Here is a 22,750-nt window from a genome sequence, read left to right as displayed (position 1 = left end):
CCCGCAGTGCTACGGCAACCGTGCATATTGTGGTAGAGGACGATAACGATAATGCACCACAGTTTAGTGAGAAACGCTATGTGGTTCAGGTTCCTGAAGACCTGACGCCCAACACAGAGATCCTGCAGGTGACAGCGACAGACCAGGATCGTGGAAACAACGCTGTGGTCCATTTCAGTATCATGAGCGGTAACACCCGTGGACAGTTCTACATTGATGCTCAGACTGGAAAATTAGACCTAGTCAGTCAGCTGGACTATGAGATGAATAAGGAGTACACACTTCGCATTCGAGCGCAAGATGGTGGCCGCCCACCACTTTCTAACATCAGTGGTCTCGTAACAGTGCAGGTGCTAGATGTTAACGATAACGCTCCGATTTTCGTTAGTACACCCTTTCAGGCTACAGTGCTGGAGAATGTTCCCATAGGATATTCTGTCATCCACATCCAGGCCGTGGATGCTGACGCTGGAGATAATTCCCGTCTGGAATATCTGCTAACAGAGACCACGCCTAACTTTCCATTTACCATCAACAACAGCACTGGCTGGATTGTCGTAGCATCTGAACTGGACAGAGAGAGTGTGGACTTTTATAATTTTGGCGTAGAAGCTCGAGACCATGGAACGCCATCCATGTCCTCATCCGCTAGCATTAGCATGACTATTCTAGACGTCAATGATAACAACCCTGAGTTCACTCAGAAAGCCTACTACATGCGTCTGAATGAGGATGCAGCCGTAGGAATGAGTGTCGTCACAGTGTCTGCTGTAGATCAGGACATAAATAGTGTAGTGACGTATCAGATCTCTAGCGGAAATACGAGAAACCGCTTCTCCATCACCAGTCAGAGCGGCGGAGGGCTGATTACACTTGCTCTGCCATTGGACTACAAACTGGAAAGGCAGTATGTCCTCACTGTCACGGCGTCTGATGGTACACGCTTTGATACGGCCAAGGTTTACGTCAACGTCACGGACGCCAACACACACAGGCCTGTTTTCCAAAGTTCTCATTACACGGTCAACGTCAATGAAGATCGACCTGTTGGCACCACCGTGGTAATGATCAGCGCAACGGACGAGGACACGGGTGAGAATGCTCGGATTACGTACTTCATGGACGACAGCATCCCGCAGTTTAATATCGACCCAGACAGCGGTGCCGTCACCACCCAAATGGAGCTTGACTACGAGGATCAAGTTTCATACACGCTAGCCATCACAGCTCGCGACAATGGCATCCCGCAGAAATCCGACACTACTTACCTGGAGATCCTGGTGAATGACGTGAACGATAACTCACCTGTGTTCCTCCGGGACCGATACTTAGGCTCCGTCATGGAGGACATACCTGTTTTCACCAGTGTTTTACAGGTGTCTGCAACTGACAGAGACTCGGGCCTCAATGGGCGAGTGTTCTACACCTTCCAGGGCGGAGAAGATGGTGACGGCGACTTCATCATCGAGTCCACATCAGGGATTGTCCGAACATTGAGACGTCTTGATCGTGAAAACACCCCCATCTACAGTCTCCAAGCGTTTGCAGTGGATAAAGGCGTTCCGGCGCTCAAGACGCCCGTGGACATTCAGGTGACCATTTTAGATGTAAATGACAACCCACCTGTATTTGAGAAAGATGAGTTTGATATCTTTGTGGACGAGAACAGCCCCATCGGGCTTGTGGTGGCCCACATCTCCGCGTCCGACCCAGACGAAGGCACCAACGCCCAGATCATGTACCAAATCGTGGAGGGCAACATCCCTGAGATCTTCCAGCTGGACATCTTCTCAGGAGAGCTCACCGCTCTTATTGATCTAGACTATGAGACACGTTCAGATTATGTTATCGTGGTTCAGGCCACATCCGCCCCTCTGGTAAGCAGAGCCACAGTCCACATCAAACTCATTGATAAGAACGATAATGTCCCCATCCTCAAGAACTTCCAGATCTTATTCAATAACTACGTGACTGATAAGACTAACAGCTTTCCTTCAGGGGTCATTGGGCGAATCCCAGCCCATGACCCAGATGTCTCGGATCAGCTCCACTACAGCTTTGAGGCAGGAAATGAGCTGAATTTGGTGATTCTGAACCAAAGCACCGGAGAGATCCGTCTCAGCCGAGCCCTCGACAACAACAGACCTTTAGAGGCATCAATGAAGATCTCTGTCTCAGGTAAGAATCTGTTTGTTTCTGTACTAACTTCAAAGTAAACACCATCTTTCCTCAGCAGCAGTTTTGTAGCATTGAATCCTTGCGTGACATCCCTGTGTTTGGAGGTTGATCGAATAGTACTCTGTGATGTATAATATATGACCTTTGCTCCTACGTACAGTGGTTTAGTATTAATAAATTATCGAGTGAATATTCTGCCGTGTCTCTCAGAGGACGCAGATGTTGGTTTAGTAGGTCTCTCTTCATTTCCTTCAGGTTATTTGTCACTGAAATGGATCACGTCTCCTGAAATTCAGATCAACATTTAGTCATGAATGCATAGTGGTCTATCTTTGCATGATTGCATGACTGTGGACGGATGGATGGTCTCCTGGGAAACACGCTTGGCTGCTTTTGTGTGATTTATGTTCGTTTTGAAAGAAAGATGCATTACTGGCCAATTAATATGAGACAAAGCCAAGACCACAGGAATATATCACTGCTCTCATGTAGATTTTATGAGTACTGACAGAAACTCTTGCTTACAGTCAATCATGTTAATAAGATCAAGTTTAATAGTTTACATGCAGTAATATACGAGTAGAGCTTCAACTTGAGGAAAATGCCGTTGCTCAGATGTTGCTCTTCCATAGCTCAGGAGACTTTAATGAAAGTCTCTGTTCCTTGTTTATTAAGGATTAGTTCACACATAAACAAAAATTCTTTCAGGCTGGCACTGTCTATGATGACGCTTATGGGTCAAAGGTTAATTCAGACCTGCTCCAGATTGTCATGAGGATCGTTAGCGTTTGTTAGCCTGGCCCGATGGTTTTGTTTTGTACGGTTGAGTCTCTAGAGTGCTCTTAATGAAGGAGGAAGAGCCTCCTGACACATGAGCTCTGTGTGTGTGTGTTATAGATTGATTCATACATGTGTAACAGCTGGTGCTCTGTGTCAGCCAATCAGAGAGCAGCACACACTGCTCACATCACACCTGCTGAGGAGTGTGTCAGAGCCCACGCAGAGAAGAATCAAGATAAAAATACTGCTGACAGGAAGTGTGTGTGTGCTGAAAGGGAGTTGTGTATGTGAGAGAGAGAGATTTGGAGGAACATTGTTTCAGCAATGTGTCTGATGATAAATATCTGTGTTTCAGAATAATGACAAATGAAAGTGTTTGCACTGACTGAACTCGTTTATATCAGTCTGATTAATCCAGTCTGGAGTTTATTAGAGATGTGCCTAATCCTGCTCTACTGGGAGACAGACAGAGAAACAGGTTCTGTTCCAAAACCCAGTGGGCTGTCTTGCTGTCTAATGATTTCATTAATAAGTTACCTTCTCAGGCTGCATCCTTACTGATGTGAACCTCATAAGTGACTGATCTGGATTGCTGGACATAGACAGCAACTCACAAATAAAACTAGACTCTGCATTCAGTACCTTACAGATTCCTGTTTGAAAACCCTGCTAATAGAGTTCGATGTTAGCAGGTTGCTAAGCTTACTCTAATAAACCTAAGTTTAACACACATATTAGTCCATTTTTAATTGACTGTTAATAAGCGTATTGATTCTTTTTAGTATTGAATGAAATACAAGTGTATCGTATCTTAAGGCTAAGTTATACTTCATTTTTTCATGTACCGTTCCATCTTGCGATGATTGAGCGCTCAGACTTTCAAAGTATACTCTTTTGGCCACGAGCCCATATGGATGCGTTCAACGCATGCACACTACGACGTCTTTGTGATACTCTTTAGTACAGTCAACGGCAGGCACGTACAGACGACGTGCAAAAATGAGGACTGTCCTCGCATCTAGAAAAACTGGGCAGTACTCTTCTGATGACACACTTTCCGTGAGATGTAGAGGCATGCTGCAAACCGAAGTATGCTTTGTCCTTTATGTTGCTGACCTCACCTATGATGACTTAAAATGCTGTCTAAGTAGGTAGCTCATTAGGTTTTGTAACAGAGCCAGAGAGAGAGAGAGAGATGTGAATATGCTGTGATAGATATTCTGCTGGCGTATCGCAGGGTTTGTCTGCAGTTCAGATTACTGTGTTTCATGCATCTGATGGAGGGATTATGAAAGATTATGATGTGTCTTTCTCTGCCGCTGTAAATCCACTGTAAATTAACAGTAAAGCCGTCAGTGATGAGATAGTGAGATGGGATTTGTTTTAAGTGCTACAACAGTGGCTTGTGCATGTTATACTGATCCTGCCATAAAACTTTCTTTCTTCCGTAGAACACAAAAGATGTTAGGCAGAAAGACAGTCTCACAGTCACCATTCACTCACACTCTGACTAACATCTCCTTTTGTGTTTCACAGAAGAACGTCATGTGAGTTTAGGACAATGTAAGGGTGTGTAAATGATGAGAGAACTTTTATTTTTTTGGTAAACTATTCCTTTAAGTCTGGCCTAGTGTCTGGAGAGTTGAGTTTTAAACTGACTGTAGATCAGTCAAATGCTAGATCATGTTCTGTTGATAATTAAGAGTAATTATCTATTTCGATATGTTGTATGGATGTTGCTGAGTGATGATGGTGTTTGTTGTTGTAGATTTTAATTAGTTGAAAAACGCTTCAGAATTACAAAAGTTGGTCACTTGCAGTTTTACAGCTTGATTATGACGGGAACGTCACATTGCGTTTCCTACTATAAGGCCAGAAACATACGTTACGTAAATACGACGTTGTGTTTCTGTTGCGATAACAAACATCAGTCCTCAAGGGGGTGATAGAGTTCCCTCCAAACATCTGTACCATTAAACTGGATGTGTTATTATTCAGGTAAGTTGCTATAAATATATTGGCTTGTTCAGAAAGATTCTCTTCAAACTTTTGCTCCGCCATGACAGTAGTTGACTTGAAAGAGCAGACAGTTCACACTAATCTTGTGGCAACATTGAGAATGCAACGCATACTTGCGTTGTGTAATGAATAGCGGCCTGACACATTTTAAAACGCAACTATGCACGAAATCGAGCTTGCATAGCTAGAAGTGTCTGCGTTCACGTATTTGCGTAGAGTATGTTTCGAGCTTAAAAATGACAAGATACTTAAAGCAATACTTCGGGGTTCCTCAAGGACAAAGAATACTTCGGTTTTCCGCATGCTGGTTCGATTCGATGTCTTCGTCATTAGCACAGTATGCAACGGACTGTCCGCGTGCAGCTTAGTTTGTCTTTTCTTTTTTTTTTTTTTTTTCCTTTTTCTCCCAATTTGGAATGCCCAATTCCCAATGTGCTTTTTAAATCCTCGTGGTCGCATAGTGATTCGCCTCAATCCGGGTGGCGGAGGACGAATCCCAGTTGCCTCCGCGTCTGAGACCATCAACCTGTGCATCTTATCAGATGGCTTGTTGAGTGCGTTGCCACGGAGACATAGCACGTGTGGAGGCTTCACGCCATCCACCGCGGCAACCACGCACAACTCACCACTCGCCCCACCGAGAACGAACCACATTATAGTGACCACGAGGAGGTTACCCCATGTGACTCTACCCTCCCTAGCAACCGGGCCAATTTGGTTGCTTAGGAGACCTGGCTGGAGTCACTCAGCATGCCCTGGGATTCGAACTAGCGAACTAGCGAACTCCAGGGGTGGTAGCCAGCATATTTTACCACTGAGCTACCCAGGCCCCGCAGCTTAGTTTTTCTAAACACACGGACAGTCCACGTCTTTGTGCGTCATCTGCACATGTGCTTCCCGTTGACCAGGGTGTACTAGCCATGGGGAGAACCAGGACTTTTCCCAGTGGGCCGGCTGCGATATGCAGATGTGTACAGGGAAATTCATGCACCTACCAGTCCCAACCCCCCAACCCCACCCCCGCTCAACAAAAGTATCACAAAGCTCTCGTAGTGTGCATGCATCAAACTCACAGTCAAAAGAGTATACTTTGAAAGGCTGAACAGCACATGGACATAATAAATATTCCCTAGCCTTTTGCTTGTCACACTATCAGTCCTCATGGAAACCTCTACATCCTTTCAAGAAGGGAACGTACAAAGTTTAAGCTGCAGTGTGTGATTTCTGCTCCTCTAGTTCCACCAGATTGAATCGCAGAAATAATGAATGTTTTTTGATGCATGTTTAGTTTGTACAGTGGTTGGTTTTGGTTCTTTGGTCAGAGGTGTTTGTCACGGGTGTCGGGTGTAATTTAACCTCACAGCTTTTACAACACAATGCTTTGAACTGAAGAAATACTACACTCATGAAAGGAATACATTTGTCCTGTAGCTCTTGTAGATCTTGTTTGTAGTTAAAGACTTTAATAAGAAAAGTTTATATTAAGTGGTGTTTGTCAAGTCGATGATCACTATTAGAAGTGACCCACTTTTACATGTTTTCTTATATAAATGTTAACAGTGTTCCACTCAAATGAGTATTAAATCATCATTTATTTTTTCATAAACTGACAAAATTAAGCTTTATTTAACTGCAAAACGTGAAAAGTCTGGGGTGGGCTTATAATGAACGTGTAAATGCTTCACATTTCACACCTCAATTTTGATTATTTTTTAGATTTGGACCTCATACATCATAACCAGTAAATGAAATATTTAATTTCTTTATATTAATGCCTATTCATTTTCTCCCTGCAATGAAAATAGATTCAGTATGTAGACTATATACTACAACACTATATTTTGCAACACTGAGCATGTTTGTTATTGTTGTTTAAACAATTAAAATAATGATTCTGCTTTTAAGCTTTGAGCAAACAGGCTTTTCAAAGACACTGTTTCTTATAAACCCACATGAAAAGAAAGTTATAGTTAGCATTAAATCTTGTTTGAGCTCAAGAAGCTTCTTAAATGTCGGGTCTGGGTATCTCAGCGAGTACTGACGCTGACTATCACACCTGGAGTCGCGAGTTCGAATCCAGGGTGTGCTGAGTGACTCCAGCCAGGTCTCCTAAGCAACCAAATTGGCCCGGTTGCTAGGGAGGGTAGAGTCACATGGGGTAACCTCCTCGTGGTCACTATAATGTGGTTCTCGCTCTCGGTGGGGCGCGTGGTGAGTTGTGCGTGATGAGACGCATCTTATCACATGGCTTGTTGAGCGCGTTACCGCGGAGACGTAGCGCGTGTGGAGACTTAACACTATTCTCCACAGTAACGCACTCAACAAGTCACGTGATAAGATGCACGGATTGACGGTCTCAGACACGGAGGCAACTGAGATTCGTCCTCCGCCTCCCTGATTGAGGCGAGTCACTACACCACCACGAGGACTTAGAGCGCATTGGGAGTTGGGCATTCCAGATTGGGGAGAAAATATTTTCATGTGTTTATCAGTGGTTTTTATTCATTTATCTTTGTGAGCATCACTCAGACTCATCAAATCCATCTTTTCAAATACTAAGTATTGCTGTTAAATACAAAGAAAATAAATAATATCAAGTATAATTTGGTTTATGAATCTCTTAATTTGACATTTTTAATCATTCCTCGCCCGGTTTGTTCATCTGGCTTTTTTTGAGGTCTTCAAAATCAGTGAAGTTTTGGAGCATCTTCCATAATGGCCACCAAACTGTGTCAGCACATGTTCCCAAATAACTCAAGAACCAAACATTTGATTGGCTCCAAATAAAAAGTAAAATGATACCAACAAATGTGTGCATTTCCTCTGTGACAACAGTTTTTTTCTCTTGCTTTCTGTCATTTTATTATTTAGAAAAAAGCAGTAAGTGGGCTTATATGGTATGTGGGCTTAAGTGGGTCACTTCCCCTACTCTTACTCATAGTGATGTGAACAAACCGCTAACAGTAAGTATTACACTTCCGTTTGTGCTCCAGACATGAATGATCCATCAAATCATGAGTGTTGTTGAGGAGAGGTGTGCTTTTACACCATTTTCACCTGAAAAACCCCAGATTTGACTCCAGTCAGAGCGAGAGAGCAGAATATCACAGACTCTTTTGACTTGACGGTCAGTTTTGGACGGGCATTCAGAACTTTTGCTGGAATGTGAGACAACAAACTTCTCCTTCTGACATCACCTTCAGAAAACTGTCTCTCTCTCCATCTGTCTCTCTCTCTCTCTCTCCCCTCCTCCATTTCTTCTTTCAGGCTCTTTTCTCTTGTGTGTGAATAATGCCGTTGAGAAATGCTTTTGTTAAGCGGTGAGTCGTCATGACGACCTCAACAGAGCCTGAGAAATGCCTGCTGGGTGGGGCGGGTCACACTGTGTGTGTGTGTGTGTGTGTGTGTGTGATTTAAAGAATTGCAAGGACACCCCACCACACACACACAGTGTTCAGTCAGTTTTGGGACCTTCGGATTCAGGAATTTAGATTTTGATTCAGATTTGAAATCCTGATCCACAGTCTGAATCATACGCTTCTGTAAATCAGAGTAAAACTTTGACTGTAGATGTTTAAGACTCTGTTTACACTCGATATTAACATCCGTTTCAGGCCACATCCACACTAGTACATTTTTGTTTAAAAATGCATACATTTTGCTACATTTTCTATCTTCCGTCCACATTGAGACAATGTTTTTGTCCAGTGAAAACTGAGCTTTTCAGAAACGCTCTTTGAAGTGGAAAAATTTGAAAACGCTGTCTTTACGCTTTAGTTTAGTTTTTGGACTGGGAAAACTGAGATATTCGAAAACAATGGTGTATTTGCTGTCATGTGACGTGGTCGTGTGATCCATTCAACCCAAAACAATCAAGATGGCAGCCCATAGGGGGCCTGGAGTAGCAAGATCGAATCCAGGTGTGTTGAGTGACTCCAGTCAGGTCTCCTAAGCAACCAAATTGGCCCGGTTGCTAGGGAGGGTAGAGTCACATGGGGTAACCTCCTCGTGGTCACTATAATGTGGTTCTCGCTCTCAATGGGGCGTGTGGTAAGTTGTGTGTGGATCGTGGAGAGTAGCATGAGTCTCCACATGCTGTGAGTCTCCGCGGTGTCATGCACAACGAGTCACGTGATAAGATGCACGGATTGACGGTCTCAGAAGCGGAGGCAACTGAGACTTGTCCTCCACCACCCGGATTGAGGTGAGTAACCGCGCCACCACGAGGACCTACTAAGTAGTGGGAATTGAGCATTCCAAATTGGGAGAAAAGGGGATAAATAAAAGATGGCGGCCCATGCTATAGCGGCATTGTTTGCCTGATATTCACTTTGATAGCGTTGTTAAAGATAAATGTTACTTTGTACTATATTCACATTGCATTACTTCAAAGGAGACGGGAAGTTTACTCAGTATTGCTGTCATGCGGACAGTTGCATTTCAGACCGTACATGGAAATGACGCAGGACCATGCTTCTTACGTTTTTTTTGCATGCACAGTTAGGGGATTTAAGTGTTTTCATACATTTCAGTGTGGACGAACAACTTTTAGAAAGCATTTTGAAAATGGCGTTTTCAAATTTATCTGGATTAATGTGGACGTAGCTTCAGGTGTTCAGTACTAAATGCAAATGTAAACAGGATCCAAAATGTTTTGAAACACATTCAGAGGTCTGAAGCCCCGTTTACACCTGGCATAAGTCGCATAACACAATTAATTTCATTTGGAGGTGAACAGGACCCGCTGGGAAACACCAGTAAATCACCTCTGGCAATTTCTCTGAAAGAGAAGTTGTAACATTTTCATTGTAACAAGTCCCGTTGCGATGCTACATGTGAACAAAGCCATTTGAGCACATACGAGGTCAGGATGTAACAAGTCTGCTTTGGGCCAATTACAAAGTTTTGATGCAATTACTCTGCGCTGTTCAATGCTTTTAGCAGCAGGTAGTGCCTTCAGATGCTAGCGATAGCATTTGCTCGCTCCATTTGGAGTCGTTGAATGCGATGTCGAGCGACTGCATAAATGTAAACGTTCAACAGAGAATAAAAAAACATCATCAACATTATAGACCGCGTACATCCAGATGCAAATAAGTCTTAATGTGGCACATTGTTTAAACGAGAAGTCTACATTTCTGACACAGATGTTTAAAAGTCATTTGCACCAAATTACATCAGAGCGTTTAACGGCATTTTGGTGCTGATGTTTGAATGGCAGCAATACGGATAAAAAGACGGAAAGCACTTGCATGTGTGAAAAGCAGATGGGGTACATTATCTGTCTAAAATGGATCAATGCTAAAGACAGGTGCTAACGGGCATTACCGCCACTCCCTATATGCATATTACACAGTCTGTGTAGGGCACCATCTTACAATCACATCGCAGCTCGTACCACGTCAGAATATCGCCTCGCATTATTGCCAATTTGGCCAGCGCCAGCCCTGTTAACAGGGTCCAAAACATTTCGAGATTTGTCATCCGCTCAACCACGCAGCACGACCGAAGCAAAGTGGGCACGTTTACTCACGTGATTCACCGAAAGTGAAGCGCTGCTGGAACTGATCTGCACTGCTGGCTGGTGATACGTTAACGGCTTACAAGCGCTGCGTGAGTCTATATATGTGGGTATACTGCAGTCTCGCCACACTTTTTATTAGCCTCACATTCAGCTCATGAAAACACACTGCGTGATCATGAGGAAGGATTACATCAAGATGCTGATTGCAGATTTGAGGGACATCAAATAAATGTACTCCTCTCTGACTGTTGCTTGCGTGCCGGAGATTGCCAACGCCTGCCAGCGCATAAGTATAAACCGGCCTTAAGTGTCAGAATGAAAACTCTGAATCTCGTTGACTGATTTGATGTGATGAACATCAGAAACGTTTGTCAAATCCAGTGACTTGTTCTTCCTCAGAAATGCTCATTGTAAAAGTCTGGGAACTTTGTTTCCTGCGGGACACAGACTCCTGGATATTACACAAAACCAGCAAGTTTGCCATGTTTTGTGATCCAAACTAACAGTTTTATTTATTTATTGATTTATTATTTATTTATCTTCTCCCCTTTTTCTCCCCAATTTGGAATGCCCAATTCCCAATGCGCTCTAAGTCCTCATGGTGGCGTAGTGACTCACCTCAATCCGGGTGACGGAGGACGAATCTCAGTTGCCTCCGCGTCTGAGACCGTCAATCTGTGCATCTTATCACGTGACTTGTTGAGCGTGTTACTGCGGAGACCTAGTGCGTGTGGAGGCTTCATGCTATTCTCCGCAGCATCCATGCACAACTCACCACGCGCCCCACCGAGAGCGAGAACCACATTATAGCGACCACGAGGAGCTTATCCCATGTGACTCTACCCTCCCTAGCAACCGGGCCAATTTGGTTGCTTAGGAGACCTGGCTGGAGTCACTCAGCATGCCCTGGATTCAAACTCACACTCCAGGTGTGATAGTCAGTGTCTTTACTCGCTGAGCTACCCAGACCCCCAAACTAACCGTCTTTAAAGGTTATAAACTGTAGATTCTCTCTCTCTCTCTCTATTGTGTGTGTGTGTGTTGATAGTTTGGTGTACAGATAAATTGCTGTAATGCTGTTATATAACCATTATCTCTGTTTTTGTTGAATTTACCCACGTGCTTTCATGCTAATTAACCACAGTGTGTGAGTGTAAGGGGGTGTGATGTGTTTACGGTGTGTTTTAGAGTGTGTGTTTGTGGTATTTAGCTCACACACTCATCTCATACTACTAAAACACTGCATTATGAGGTTTGATGCATTTGTGTTGCAGTTAACGACATCATTGTGCAATTTCATCCTAAAGTCACGGCAAGATTCAATCTGTGCACATAATCTGATCCCAGTTGGACACAAAAAGTTGCTTCTATTGGCTGAAAGAACTTTTAGTGTGTACTCTGTTCAGTGCCTGATTAGAAATCCCATATAATCTCCTTCCTTTAACTATGTAAACATGACAAATAATGTCTGTTCAATTGTCACATATCCTATAATATGTAACCAAAGCTATAAAAGGTTCAAATGAAACATTTAGACATGTTTTTTTTTTTTTTTACTTAACTCAAAAGCTATCGGATTGCCTTAGTAGTTTAGTATGGCACTAGTTGATTAAGGCTAAATTAAACTACAGTTTTCCGTGAGCTGCCACATCTTGCGCACAATACAAGTGACGCAAATTTCGACATCTGCACAGTACGTGTGGACTGTCCGCATACAGCGCAGTTTTTCTAGATGCGCAGACTGTCTGTGTCTTTGCGCGTTATCAGCACATGCTGCCATTGACTCTGATAAAGAGTATCTAAAAGTGTGCATGCGTCGTACGCGTCTGAATGCGCTCACAGTCAAAAGAGTATACATTGAAACGTTTAGCACTAGACCATACGCGAGATGGAACAGCACGTGGAAAAATTAAGTGTACTGTTGCCTTTAGCCTACCATATCCAACGCACTATTATTTATAGCTTTCACTGGTAGAAAAAGATAACCGCACGGCTATTTTGATAGTTCTAGAACGCAGTGTTGTGATAAGGCGATACGTTTTTGAACAGTCGTTATAAACACCTGCTTCTAGACACTTCAAATTTTGTCTTGGTTTTTGTGAATGTTAGTGACGGCTCTGCATAAGATTGTAGCTGTGGTTTCTTCAAGATTTTAACATTCACACACTCTCTGCTGTCTCACACTGCTGTCCGGTCACTCCCAAACTCTGCCTTCCTTTGTGTGTGTGTGTGTGTGTGTGTGTGTGTAACAGGCCGCGGGGCTTTAACATGCTAATGGTTTGGGATCTCCAGGCCTCCTGGATGGCCTCCATAATGAAGAGTAATGTGAAGAATTTGTGTGTGTGTGTGAGAGGCTGGTGAGTGGCCACAAATAAATACAAATGACCCAGGAAACATCCTGTGTGTGTGTGTGTGTGAGTGTGTGTGTGTGTGCGTGTGAGTGCGTGTGTGTGCACGCGTGTGTGTGCATGTGTGAGTGTGTGTGTGTGTGTGTGTGTGTGTGTGTGCATGTGTGAGTGTGTGTGTGTGTGAGTGTGTGTGTGTGCATGTGTGTGTGCGAGTGTGTGTGTGTGTGTGTGAGTGCATGTGTGAGTGCGTGTGTGTGCACGCGTGTGTGTGCATGTGTCTGTGTGTGTGCGTGTGCATGTATGCATGTGTGAGTGTGTGCGTGTGTGTGCGCGCGTGTGCATGTGTGTGTGCGTGTGCGTGTGTGAGTGCGAGTGCGAGTGCGTATGCGTGCGTGTGTGCGTGCGAGTGTGCGTGTGCAGGTGTGGGTGTGCGTGTTTGCGAGCGTGCGTGTTCTTGTTTCCTGCTTAAACCAAAATGCAAACTACAGCACACCTTTAATTTGTAGTGCAAACAGAGTTTTGTTTCTTTTAGCTTTGGGTTCTTCGATATATGTATTTAAAATGTGCAGTTTTTCTCTTCTGGAATTATTGATGACTCATACTGCACTACACCGATTTCTGTCCAATCAGAACAGGAACAGCTCAGAACAGCTCTCTAGAATGGGAATGTGACCAGCAAGTAGCAAATCATGGATCATGACTGTGATGTAAATTAAAGTCCATTGGCTCTGATAAAAGAGGAGGAGTCCTTTGATATGCCCCGCCCCCAACTTCATGTTTGAATAGGAAAGAGAAGTTTCATGAGGTCTTTATGAAGCACTCTGAGATGCAGAACATTTTGTCATTCTTGGAGATGAAACAACTTCAGTCTGTGTGTAACAGAAGGGAAATGTGTTGCGTAGGAGTGTGTGTGAGAGAGAGAGTTTAGACTTGAATTTAAATCTGATTGGATTTATTCTGTCATATTAGAGATGATGAGTGATAAAAGTGTGTGTGATATATGTGCTTAAGTTCTTTGGAAGCTGCAGGATTATTTCTTTGGATTTCTGTGACTGGAAATACACACAGCTCATTCTTGGGTCTGATTTATGAACTTTAAGACTATAAACTGTTTGTTCATACCTGTTTTTGCATTCGTCTTCGCTGGTTTATAATTGTTTTCCTGTAAGCATGCACTAGATGGACGTCTTTGACCGCTGTGCCGCATCTCGCTGCTTTTTTAGCGTCTTGTCCATGACCGCCACAATTTTAATATACCGTGTCAAGTTAAAAGAACTTCAACTTTTAAAACTGCATTAATAAATGATACTACAGTCTCAAGATAAATTGATACATATTAATAATTGTTGGGATATCACTGTGTCTTCAGACAGTTTTACAGTTTAAATCATGACGATACGTCATTGCAATATTTCATGAAAATTTCTAATGGCATCAAGACTTTAATAATACATTGAGGCGACGGGTGGGTCTCGATTAGACAGGATTCCTGCATTCTGATTGGCCGATGAGTCTTGATTAGCTCCGCCCCCTGCTGAGCACGCTCTGTTCCACACTGAGCTCAGGTGGAGGAAATGCTCATTTGGTTCCCATGACACCCGACGCCCATGGCAACACACACACACACACACACACACACCTGCTGCAGCTTTGACAACTGATGAATATGCAGGCCTGCCTGATTCTGATTGGTCCACTTCAGACAGGGGCGTGGCACCATGTGAGAGCTGGAATATAGTTACCATAGTAACAAGATAAGTGCAATCAGTCCCTTTATAAGTGACACTAAGTATTGATTATAGAGCGCTAATAGTGTCAGAAATCACATGAGTGACACGAGTTATCACCTACTCTTAATTATATCTGTCTGTCTCTCTCAGTGTCTCTCTCTCTGTCTGTCTGTCTCTCTCAGTGTCTCTCTGTCTGTCTGTCTGTCTTATGTAGGTCACTCGACCTCGGCTCCATTAGGCATTCTCTTTGAAATGTTGCTCTTGAATCTCAGTGGAATTCATGATGAATTTAAAGTGATTCTGATGATATCAGATGTTTGTGTTGACCAGTAGAGATTCTGCTATTTTACAGCCACTTCAAATATATCTCATCCAATCAGAATTGCCTATTTTCTAATATTAGTTTGACTGTTTGGATCTTTAGTTTTTAGCTCAAGTGCTGTTTTTGTGCTGAGTTTAGACTCATTCGTTCTGAATAATCTCATCTTTTGGTTTTTGTTCATCAAGTTCCAAAGAGAAGATAATCAAATTAGCTTAATTACCGTATTTAATTCACTGGATTATCCAAAAGAATAAACATTGCTACATTGTTAGTTAAAGTAGAATTTTTTTGTGTGTTGAATTTCCAGTAAACATATTAATAAAAGTGATATAAAATTCAGTCATACCATGATGTTGAGTGGGTGTGTGTGTATTCTGGTCACATCCTGCAATCAGAAAAGCTCTTATCACACACACACACACACACACACACTTTGATTGGACTCTTGACAGGTTGATTATAGTGTTCAGGTGGAGCAGTGCATTGTGGGTCAGGTTGAGATGCAAAGTGTGTTTTTAGACATGACACACAGCTTAAAATGACCGTGACCGATTATAACAACCTCTGTTTTATCAGAACTGGAGAAAATTACCTGACACCCAGTTTTGTAAATCTGCTATACACTCTTGAAGAACACTTAAATGAGACAGATCATTGGGATTCAACAACAAATACAACTGTAGTTCATCTGCATAACAGTGGAAAAAAATGTTGTGATTTAGAATCACAGAACCAAGCTGTGACATATATAGTGAAAACAACATTGGCCCTAACAGGGATCCTTGCGGAACACCTGAATTTATTTTTGAAGAGGAGGTCATCTCATCTCCAGCAGACACTAGAAATGTCCTATTTGTCAAGTAGGAAACAAACCAGCCTAAAGCCACCCAGATATACCCACCCATCTCTTTAATTTATCAATTAAAACTGGATGATCAACTGTATCAAACGCTACAGTTAAATCAAGCAAGACTAAAATGGAGCACTCTGCAGCGTCCTCCGCCATCAATAAGTCATTGGTCACCCTAAGAAGGGCAGTTTCTGCACACACGGTACTGTACATTTGATTCAAATGTTGCTATATTGTGTATTTTAGTATGACTGGAACACTCTACTGACCAATCAGCTCCCAGGAGCACAACTATCTGTTTTAAAAGACTGTTGACTGTGTTTGAAGTCACAAAGCAGTTGTAGTGTGCATGCATCGAACAGTCAAAAGAGTTTACTTCCAAGTGTTTGTGAATGATTGTTTAACACACACACGTAGGGTTTGAGTCTCACTGGTTTCTCCTCTCGTCTCGCACAGGCAGGTCTACATCTTCTCAGGTTTCACCTGCTGCTCGCGGAGTTTGACAGTTTCATTTTCCACTGAAATTCTTTGAATGAGTTTGAAAAATAGGGAAAGAATGTTTGTGTAGTGAAAGTGCGTTAGGATATTAATACTTGACATCTCAACTGACCATAAAGACTCTCTATTGCCCAGCATTTAAACATATATGAAATGCAGGACAGTACATATAGTCTTGCAAACGATTGTATCTTATTACACTGTTTTCACGAAACTTTAAAACAATGGCATACCCACCTGTGAAAACACTGTTTTGAATTTGTGGAACGTATTCTGTAAATGTGAATTAGGTTACACTTGTGTAAATAATATTTGTGAATATATTTTAATTGTGAATATATTTAAATTGAATAAAATTATTCACGGAATTTGTGAAGCATTCAAAACATTGCGTGCACGCCTGTGAAAAACAGTTTTGACTTTGTGGACCGTATTTTTTAAATGTGAATTAGGTTACACTTTTGTTAATCGTATTTTTCCAATTTATTTAAATTGTGAATATATTACATTTTTTTTCAAATTATTTGTGAAACTTGCGAAACATTCAAAAAAACTGTGTACACACCCATTAAAGCACATTTTTAAATGTTGGACCGTATGTTGTAAATGTGAATTACATTATGCATTTGTGAATCATATTTTTGTAAAATATTTAAATAGTTACTATATAATTTGATATGTTTTTTATGTTTTGCAAATTTCACGAATAATTCAAGAATTGTGCAATGAAAGACACAATGTTGTCAAGACTGTCCTGTCTCTCTCTCTGTCTGTTTCTTTGCATGACTGCTCTTCATGTATGTGTTCTTGAGTGTGTGTGTGTAAGTGGGTTACTATAACGTTGTAAACTGTTCGACTCCATTGGCCTGATTTCTCTGTGTGCGTGTGCAGCTTTTTGTGTTCACTCTAAAACATATATGTCTCAATGATCTCCATTAAAACACGTGTACACACACGCAATGTCTCATTGACATCTGTGATTGCTGACTGTTGGTTCTGACAGGCTGTTATTATTATGATGAGAATCTGTCATTTGAGATTGTTCAGAATTTCTTAAACACAATTAATTAATAGAGTGAAAAAACATTGAATATGCCAGTTACTTGTTTGCAGGTTAACAGGGTTAGTTCACCCAAAAATCAATATGACTTTCTTTTATTCTGTGGCGTTTCAGTTCATCGGCAACTGTTTGTCAGTATTCTTGAACTAATGTTCCTGATGCTTTCTAAACTGAATAGATCAGTGTGTGTGTGTTGGCGGTATTGAGGCTGCGTTTGATTTGATTAAATGTATTTTGTTGTAACCTGGCTCTCGTCTCGCGCTGTGGTTCCCAGCATTCCTCCCCGTGTGTTTGGAATGGTGTTCTGGATCGAGATCAGATGTTTATTGGCAGGCCTGTTGAGCGGCGGATTAATGCTGTTTATTTGCATCTCGCTGGATTGGATCAGTGCTCGGTCAATTAGCGATCACTGTTAGATTGTTTGGAAGGAAACAACGCTTGTTCGGTGAATAACAGGAAGTTGCTACACTCTAGAGACTCATTATTGTACAACTGACCGTTTGCTAATTTCCACCCACTTTGGTAACTGTTGACTAGTTTAGACTAACTTTACATTACAGAACGTTCCACAGGAATTAATTGTTAGGACTGAACAGTTGCATTTGTCAGTAATGTTTTTAAGGTGGGATTCTTGCGATGGATCAATTAAGATCTACGTAGTTATAAGGGATGGGTCTTGATAACCAACAAGTCAGCTAGTCTATTGAACTATCGACTAGTCGATAAATAAGGTCAATTATTTTTTAAAGATCTTATTTTGCTGTTTTTTTCCAGTGATTAATATTACAGTGATTATTCTGTATTTCTCTTTTATAGACGGGGTTCACTCAGTGTCGGCTCAGTGTCTGCTGCAGGTCACCATCATCACAGATGAAATGTTGTCTAACAGCATCACGCTGCGATTGGCAAACACGTCACAGGAGCACTTCCTCTCGCTCCTATTAGCTCAGTTCCTGGAGGGCGTGGCCCGCGTTCTCTCTGCGTCCCGTGAGGATGTGGTGGTCTTCAACATCCAGGATGACACGGACGTCAACGCCGGGATTCTGAACGTCAGTCTGTCTGTGGCGCTGCCAGGCGAGGGGTCACAAGGTCGTGGAGTCAGTCCCGCCCGGTTGGGTCGCAGTAGTGGAAGCGAAGTGGAGTTCTTCGGATCAGAGGAACTGCAGGAGCGCTTGTATCTCAACCGCAGTCTGTTGGCGCAGATCTCCTTGCAGGAAGTTCTTCCGTTTGACGACAACATCTGCCTGCGCGAACCGTGCGAGAACTACATGAAGTGTGTTTCTGTGCTGAAGTTCGACAGTTTAGCACCGTTTGTGGCATCTGACACCATCCTGTTCCGCCCCATCCACCCAATCGCAGGTCTGCGCTGCCGCTGTCCGGTCGGGTTTACGGGCGACTACTGCGAGACGGAAATCGACCTGTGCTACTCCAAACCCTGCGGCGCTCACGGCATCTGCCGCAGTCACGAGGGTGGCTTCACCTGCGAGTGTCTCCATGACTACACAGGTGAGAAGGTGGCGGAGCCTCTACACTCACTCACACACACACATAACAACTTAAATACAACTTGACATGTGTGTTGTCATATTCTCAAGCATATGAAATATTGAAATATTGGTTATTCTCAGAAGAGCCCCATGAAAGTTTATGAGGGATGATATTTGTGGAGTATTTTTAGATCGGTGTGTAGAAGTCATAACCTCAGTTTGAGATAGCCCTGCAGGTATGTTTTGATTGCTTTTCCACTCAGGACATTATGAAGAAATGCTTTTATATCCCAGACGCTCAGCACATTTATCTAACTAATGAGTTCAGCTCAAGACCAGTTTGAGCGTTTGTACAGAACAGAGAGTTTTTTAATCATAGCGAATAATAGATGATAAAAGATTCGAAAAAAAATAGAAGTGATGAGGTGAGATGTGATTAGATGTGATGAGATATTGTTATATAATAATGTAACGTGATAAGGTAAGATGTGATGAAATGTTATGCGATGACATGTAATGGATGAGATAAGGTAATGTACAGTATGATGAGATGTTATGTGATGTAATAAGTTAAGATATGATGAGATGTAATGAGGTGAGATGTGATGAAGTAGGATGTGATGAAGCGTTATGCGATAAGGTAAGATATATTGAGATAATATGTGATGTGATAAGGTAAGATGTGAAGAGATGTTATAAGATAAGATAACCTAACCCTTGTTTGACAAATTGCTTGCTATGTATCTCATTTGTAATTCGCTTTGGATAAAAGCGTCCGCTAAAAGACTAAATATAAATGTAAATAAGGTAAGATATAATGAGATGTCATGTGATGTATTGAGATATAATAAGGTAAGATATGATGAGTTGTGATGAAATGTAATAATGTAAGATGTGATTATGTAATGAGGTGAAAAGTGGTGTAATAAGGTAGGATGTGATGTAATGAGGTGAGATGTAATGATGTGATAAGGTAAGATCTGATGAGATGAGGTGTTAAGAGATAAGATGTGATGAGATATGATGTGATAAGGTAAGATGTGATGGGATGAGGTGATGAGAGATAAGATATGATGTGATAAGTTAAGATGTGATGGGATGAGGTGATGAGAGATAAGATGTGATGTGATAAGTTAAGATGTGATTTAAAAAGTTGAGATGGGATCAGATGTTATGCAATGTAATAAGGTAAGATGTGATGAGATAAAGGAAGATATGAGCATGTGATGTGATGTAATGAGGTGAGATGTAATGACATGTGATAAGATAAGATCTGATGGGATGAGATGATGAGAGATAAGATGTGATGTGATGAGGTAAGATGAGATGAGATGTGATACGAAGTGATAAGGTAAGATGTGATGTAAAAAGTTGAGATGGGATCAGGTGTTATGCAATGTAATAAGAGGACAGCTAGATTTGATGAGATATAAGGTAAGATGTGATGGCATGTGATTTAGTAAGGTAAGATGTGAAGTGATGAGATGTTATGTGATGTAATGAGGTGAAATTTAATGACGTGATGAGATGAGGTGATTCTGAGTTGAGATGTGATTGAATGAGAGCAGCTTTAATTGTTAAACGTTTTGCTCTGCAGCAGATGACAAACATTGGCAGAGAGAAATATCACATCTGTCCAGCTGGTCTCCTGAGATCTAGAGTTGTAGAATCACCAAACACTGCTGCGCATGTTCTAGAATCACAAGTTCTGGTGTTCTCAACTGCTTCTGTACAATAGAAATGTGCAGCAGTCTGTCAGATGTTTAGTGGAGGTGTTGTTTGTATGTGCATTATATTACCATTAAATACCTGTGTGAAATGATTATAACACTGAACACACATGTGCTGTCAACAACTAAAGACTGTTGGTCCTCAGATATTCTGTGGTTCTGTGATGTGTTACAGAAGTAGAAGAACCTGAGAAACATTATTAATGCAATTTACAGGAGGTCATCGTCACGTTTCTGCTGCTGCTGATGTTAAAATACTTCTGAGTGTAATCGTACAGATGAATTGTGTCATATAGGTGTGTGTGTTCAGTGGTCTGTTAGCATGATGAGTGTCACAGCCCACATATAATCATTACATAAGATCTGCTGAGCTGTATACTTACAGTGTGTGTGTGTGAAAGAGAGAGTGTGTGAGTGTGTGTAGGTGGGCTTTTCACATAAGAGCGTTTTGTAGGTGTTCAGGTGTGTGGGAGCTAAAAATGAAACTAAATGTGGTGTGTGTGTGTGTGTGTGTGTGTGTTTAGGAAGGATAAATCTATAAGCACTGTCTCTCTCTATCTGTCTGTCTCCTGCTGGGCAACCAGCTGCTCCTCTGAGTGAGTGTGTGTGTGTGTGTGTTTGTGTGTGCGCGTGTGCATGAGTGTGTTTTAAAGGCATTGTTCACCCAAAAATGGAAATTCTGTCATCATTTACTCACCATCATCTTGTTCTAAACCTAAAATGTTAATAAGTTGTGAAGTAGCATGAGATAAGCGTGTATTAGAGAGACTCATCTCATCTTGTCTCTCATGAGATCTGTTCGTTTACATAAGATGAATCATTCATACTGCCGCTAGACCAAGAGTGTGTGTGTGTGTGTGTGTGTGTGTGTTTTAATAATATATGTGAGTTGTGTAGATGTTGAGTATCTCATATCTCACGCTGAACTCAAGATTTTATATATGGGTGTTTCTTCAACTTCAGGCATTTTTATTACTCTGGACTTCTAGAAAGTAAAGTCTCATGTTTCACATTTTTCACACTCTCACTAGTTGGTTTAATTTGTCTACTGTCAATGTCCAACAGTGTGTGTTCATGCATCACAGGAGATTTATCTCAATCAAGTCATGAAAATTCATTTCCAGTACATCTTAAATTTTGGATTGTGTTTAATAGAATTCTGTGCTGGAAATGACATTAATCGAAATTACATTGTGGTGGTTGGAGCGTGGTCGAGCGCCGGCTTGTGAATGGAGAGTGAGTTCGGGAGATGAGAAAGGTAAGGATCATCACCTGTCAGTGATTGTCTCTAACAGCTGTTTGTCATTGCAGTGAGAGTTGAAGACTGATTTAAGGGCGAGCCAGATGTCAGTGAGGGGGAGAGAGAGCTACCCACACACACCCAGAGACTGTGTTGAATTGTTGCTGCTGAAAAGCATGGTTTTGAGTTGTAAAATAAAAATACCTTTTGAGTTGGATTTGCCGTCTCCTGCTTCCTTCTTTCACGTCTTTGCAAACTTCTTACATTGGTGCTGATATCCGAGATTTAGGAGGAAGAACGCCTCCATGGATGCCTCACCTCTGGAGGATGTTTTCAAGACCCTCGCCAGCATCCACCAGTCACTGCATCAGGCTCTCCTCGAGCTGGGTGCAGAACAGGAGCAATGGTTCATTGCGCTCTTCCAGGCCCAAGTGGAGAACCGGCAGGTGCTCTGGAGCTTGCTGCCCCAGGAGGGGGCTGCCGCTGTGACCCCGGACCCCATGACTGCTCTGCTCCATGTTCCACTCGTCAAGATGGGCCCCCAAGACGATCCGGAGGCCTTCCTGGAGCTCTTTGAGTGGACGGTGGTGGCCTGCGGATGGCCGAGCACCCAGTGGGCAGTCCGTTTAATATCTCTGTTGTCCAGGGAAGCCCAACTCGTGGCGCAGCAGTTACCAACCAAGAACCTCCTGGTATACGCCGACTTGAAGAAGCCATCCTGCAATGGGTTGGCCGGACACCCGAGCAGCAGCGCCAACACTTCCACTCGCTGACCATTGGCAAGAACGGCTACCCGTTTGCCTTCGCCCAGCGGCTCCAGGATGCCTGCCGGAGGTGGTTGCAGGCTGAGCAACGCAACGTCAGGCTGTGATCGACCTGGTGGTACTGGAGCAGATTATTGCTCAGCTTCCGAGAGAGACGGCAGAGTGGGTCCAATGCCACTGCCCAGTGTCACTCCAAACAGCCATTTAGCAGAAGCAGAAT

General features: G+C 42.4%; 2 protein-coding genes across 3 annotated transcripts in view; both read left to right on the top strand.

The window, feature by feature from the left end:
• Positions 1-22,750, top strand: part of celsr2 (cadherin, EGF LAG seven-pass G-type receptor 2) — a 62,622-nt gene that overhangs the window by 1,447 nt on the left and 38,425 nt on the right. The window contains exons 1-2 of the mRNA XM_051695172.1: positions 1-2,178; positions 18,126-18,815. The exon at positions 1-2,178 is cut by the window's left edge and continues 1,447 nt beyond it. Of these exons, the coding sequence (XP_051551132.1) occupies positions 1-2,178; positions 18,126-18,815 (2,868 nt within the window). The remainder of the gene's footprint in view (positions 2,179-18,125; positions 18,816-22,750) is intronic.
• The window catches only part of LOC127439136 (histidine-rich glycoprotein-like), a 170,702-nt gene that overhangs the window by 126,571 nt on the left and 21,381 nt on the right, over positions 1-22,750 (top strand). Inside the window, exon 2 of one of the 2 annotated variants that reach the window (XM_051695231.1) lies at positions 7,082-7,170. The exons of the other annotated variant lie outside the window; for it this stretch is intronic. The gene's annotated coding sequence lies outside the window, so the exon portion shown is untranslated. Of the gene's footprint in view, positions 1-7,081; positions 7,171-22,750 lie in introns of those variants that run through there. 2 annotated transcript variants of the gene reach the window in all.

This window comes from Myxocyprinus asiaticus, chromosome 50 (genome assembly GCF_019703515.2).
Source record: "Myxocyprinus asiaticus isolate MX2 ecotype Aquarium Trade chromosome 50, UBuf_Myxa_2, whole genome shotgun sequence".
NCBI lineage: Eukaryota > Metazoa > Chordata > Actinopteri > Cypriniformes > Catostomidae > Myxocyprinus > Myxocyprinus asiaticus.
Note: the sequence above shows the minus strand (reverse complement) of the source record. Positions and strands in the feature narration are given on the sequence as shown.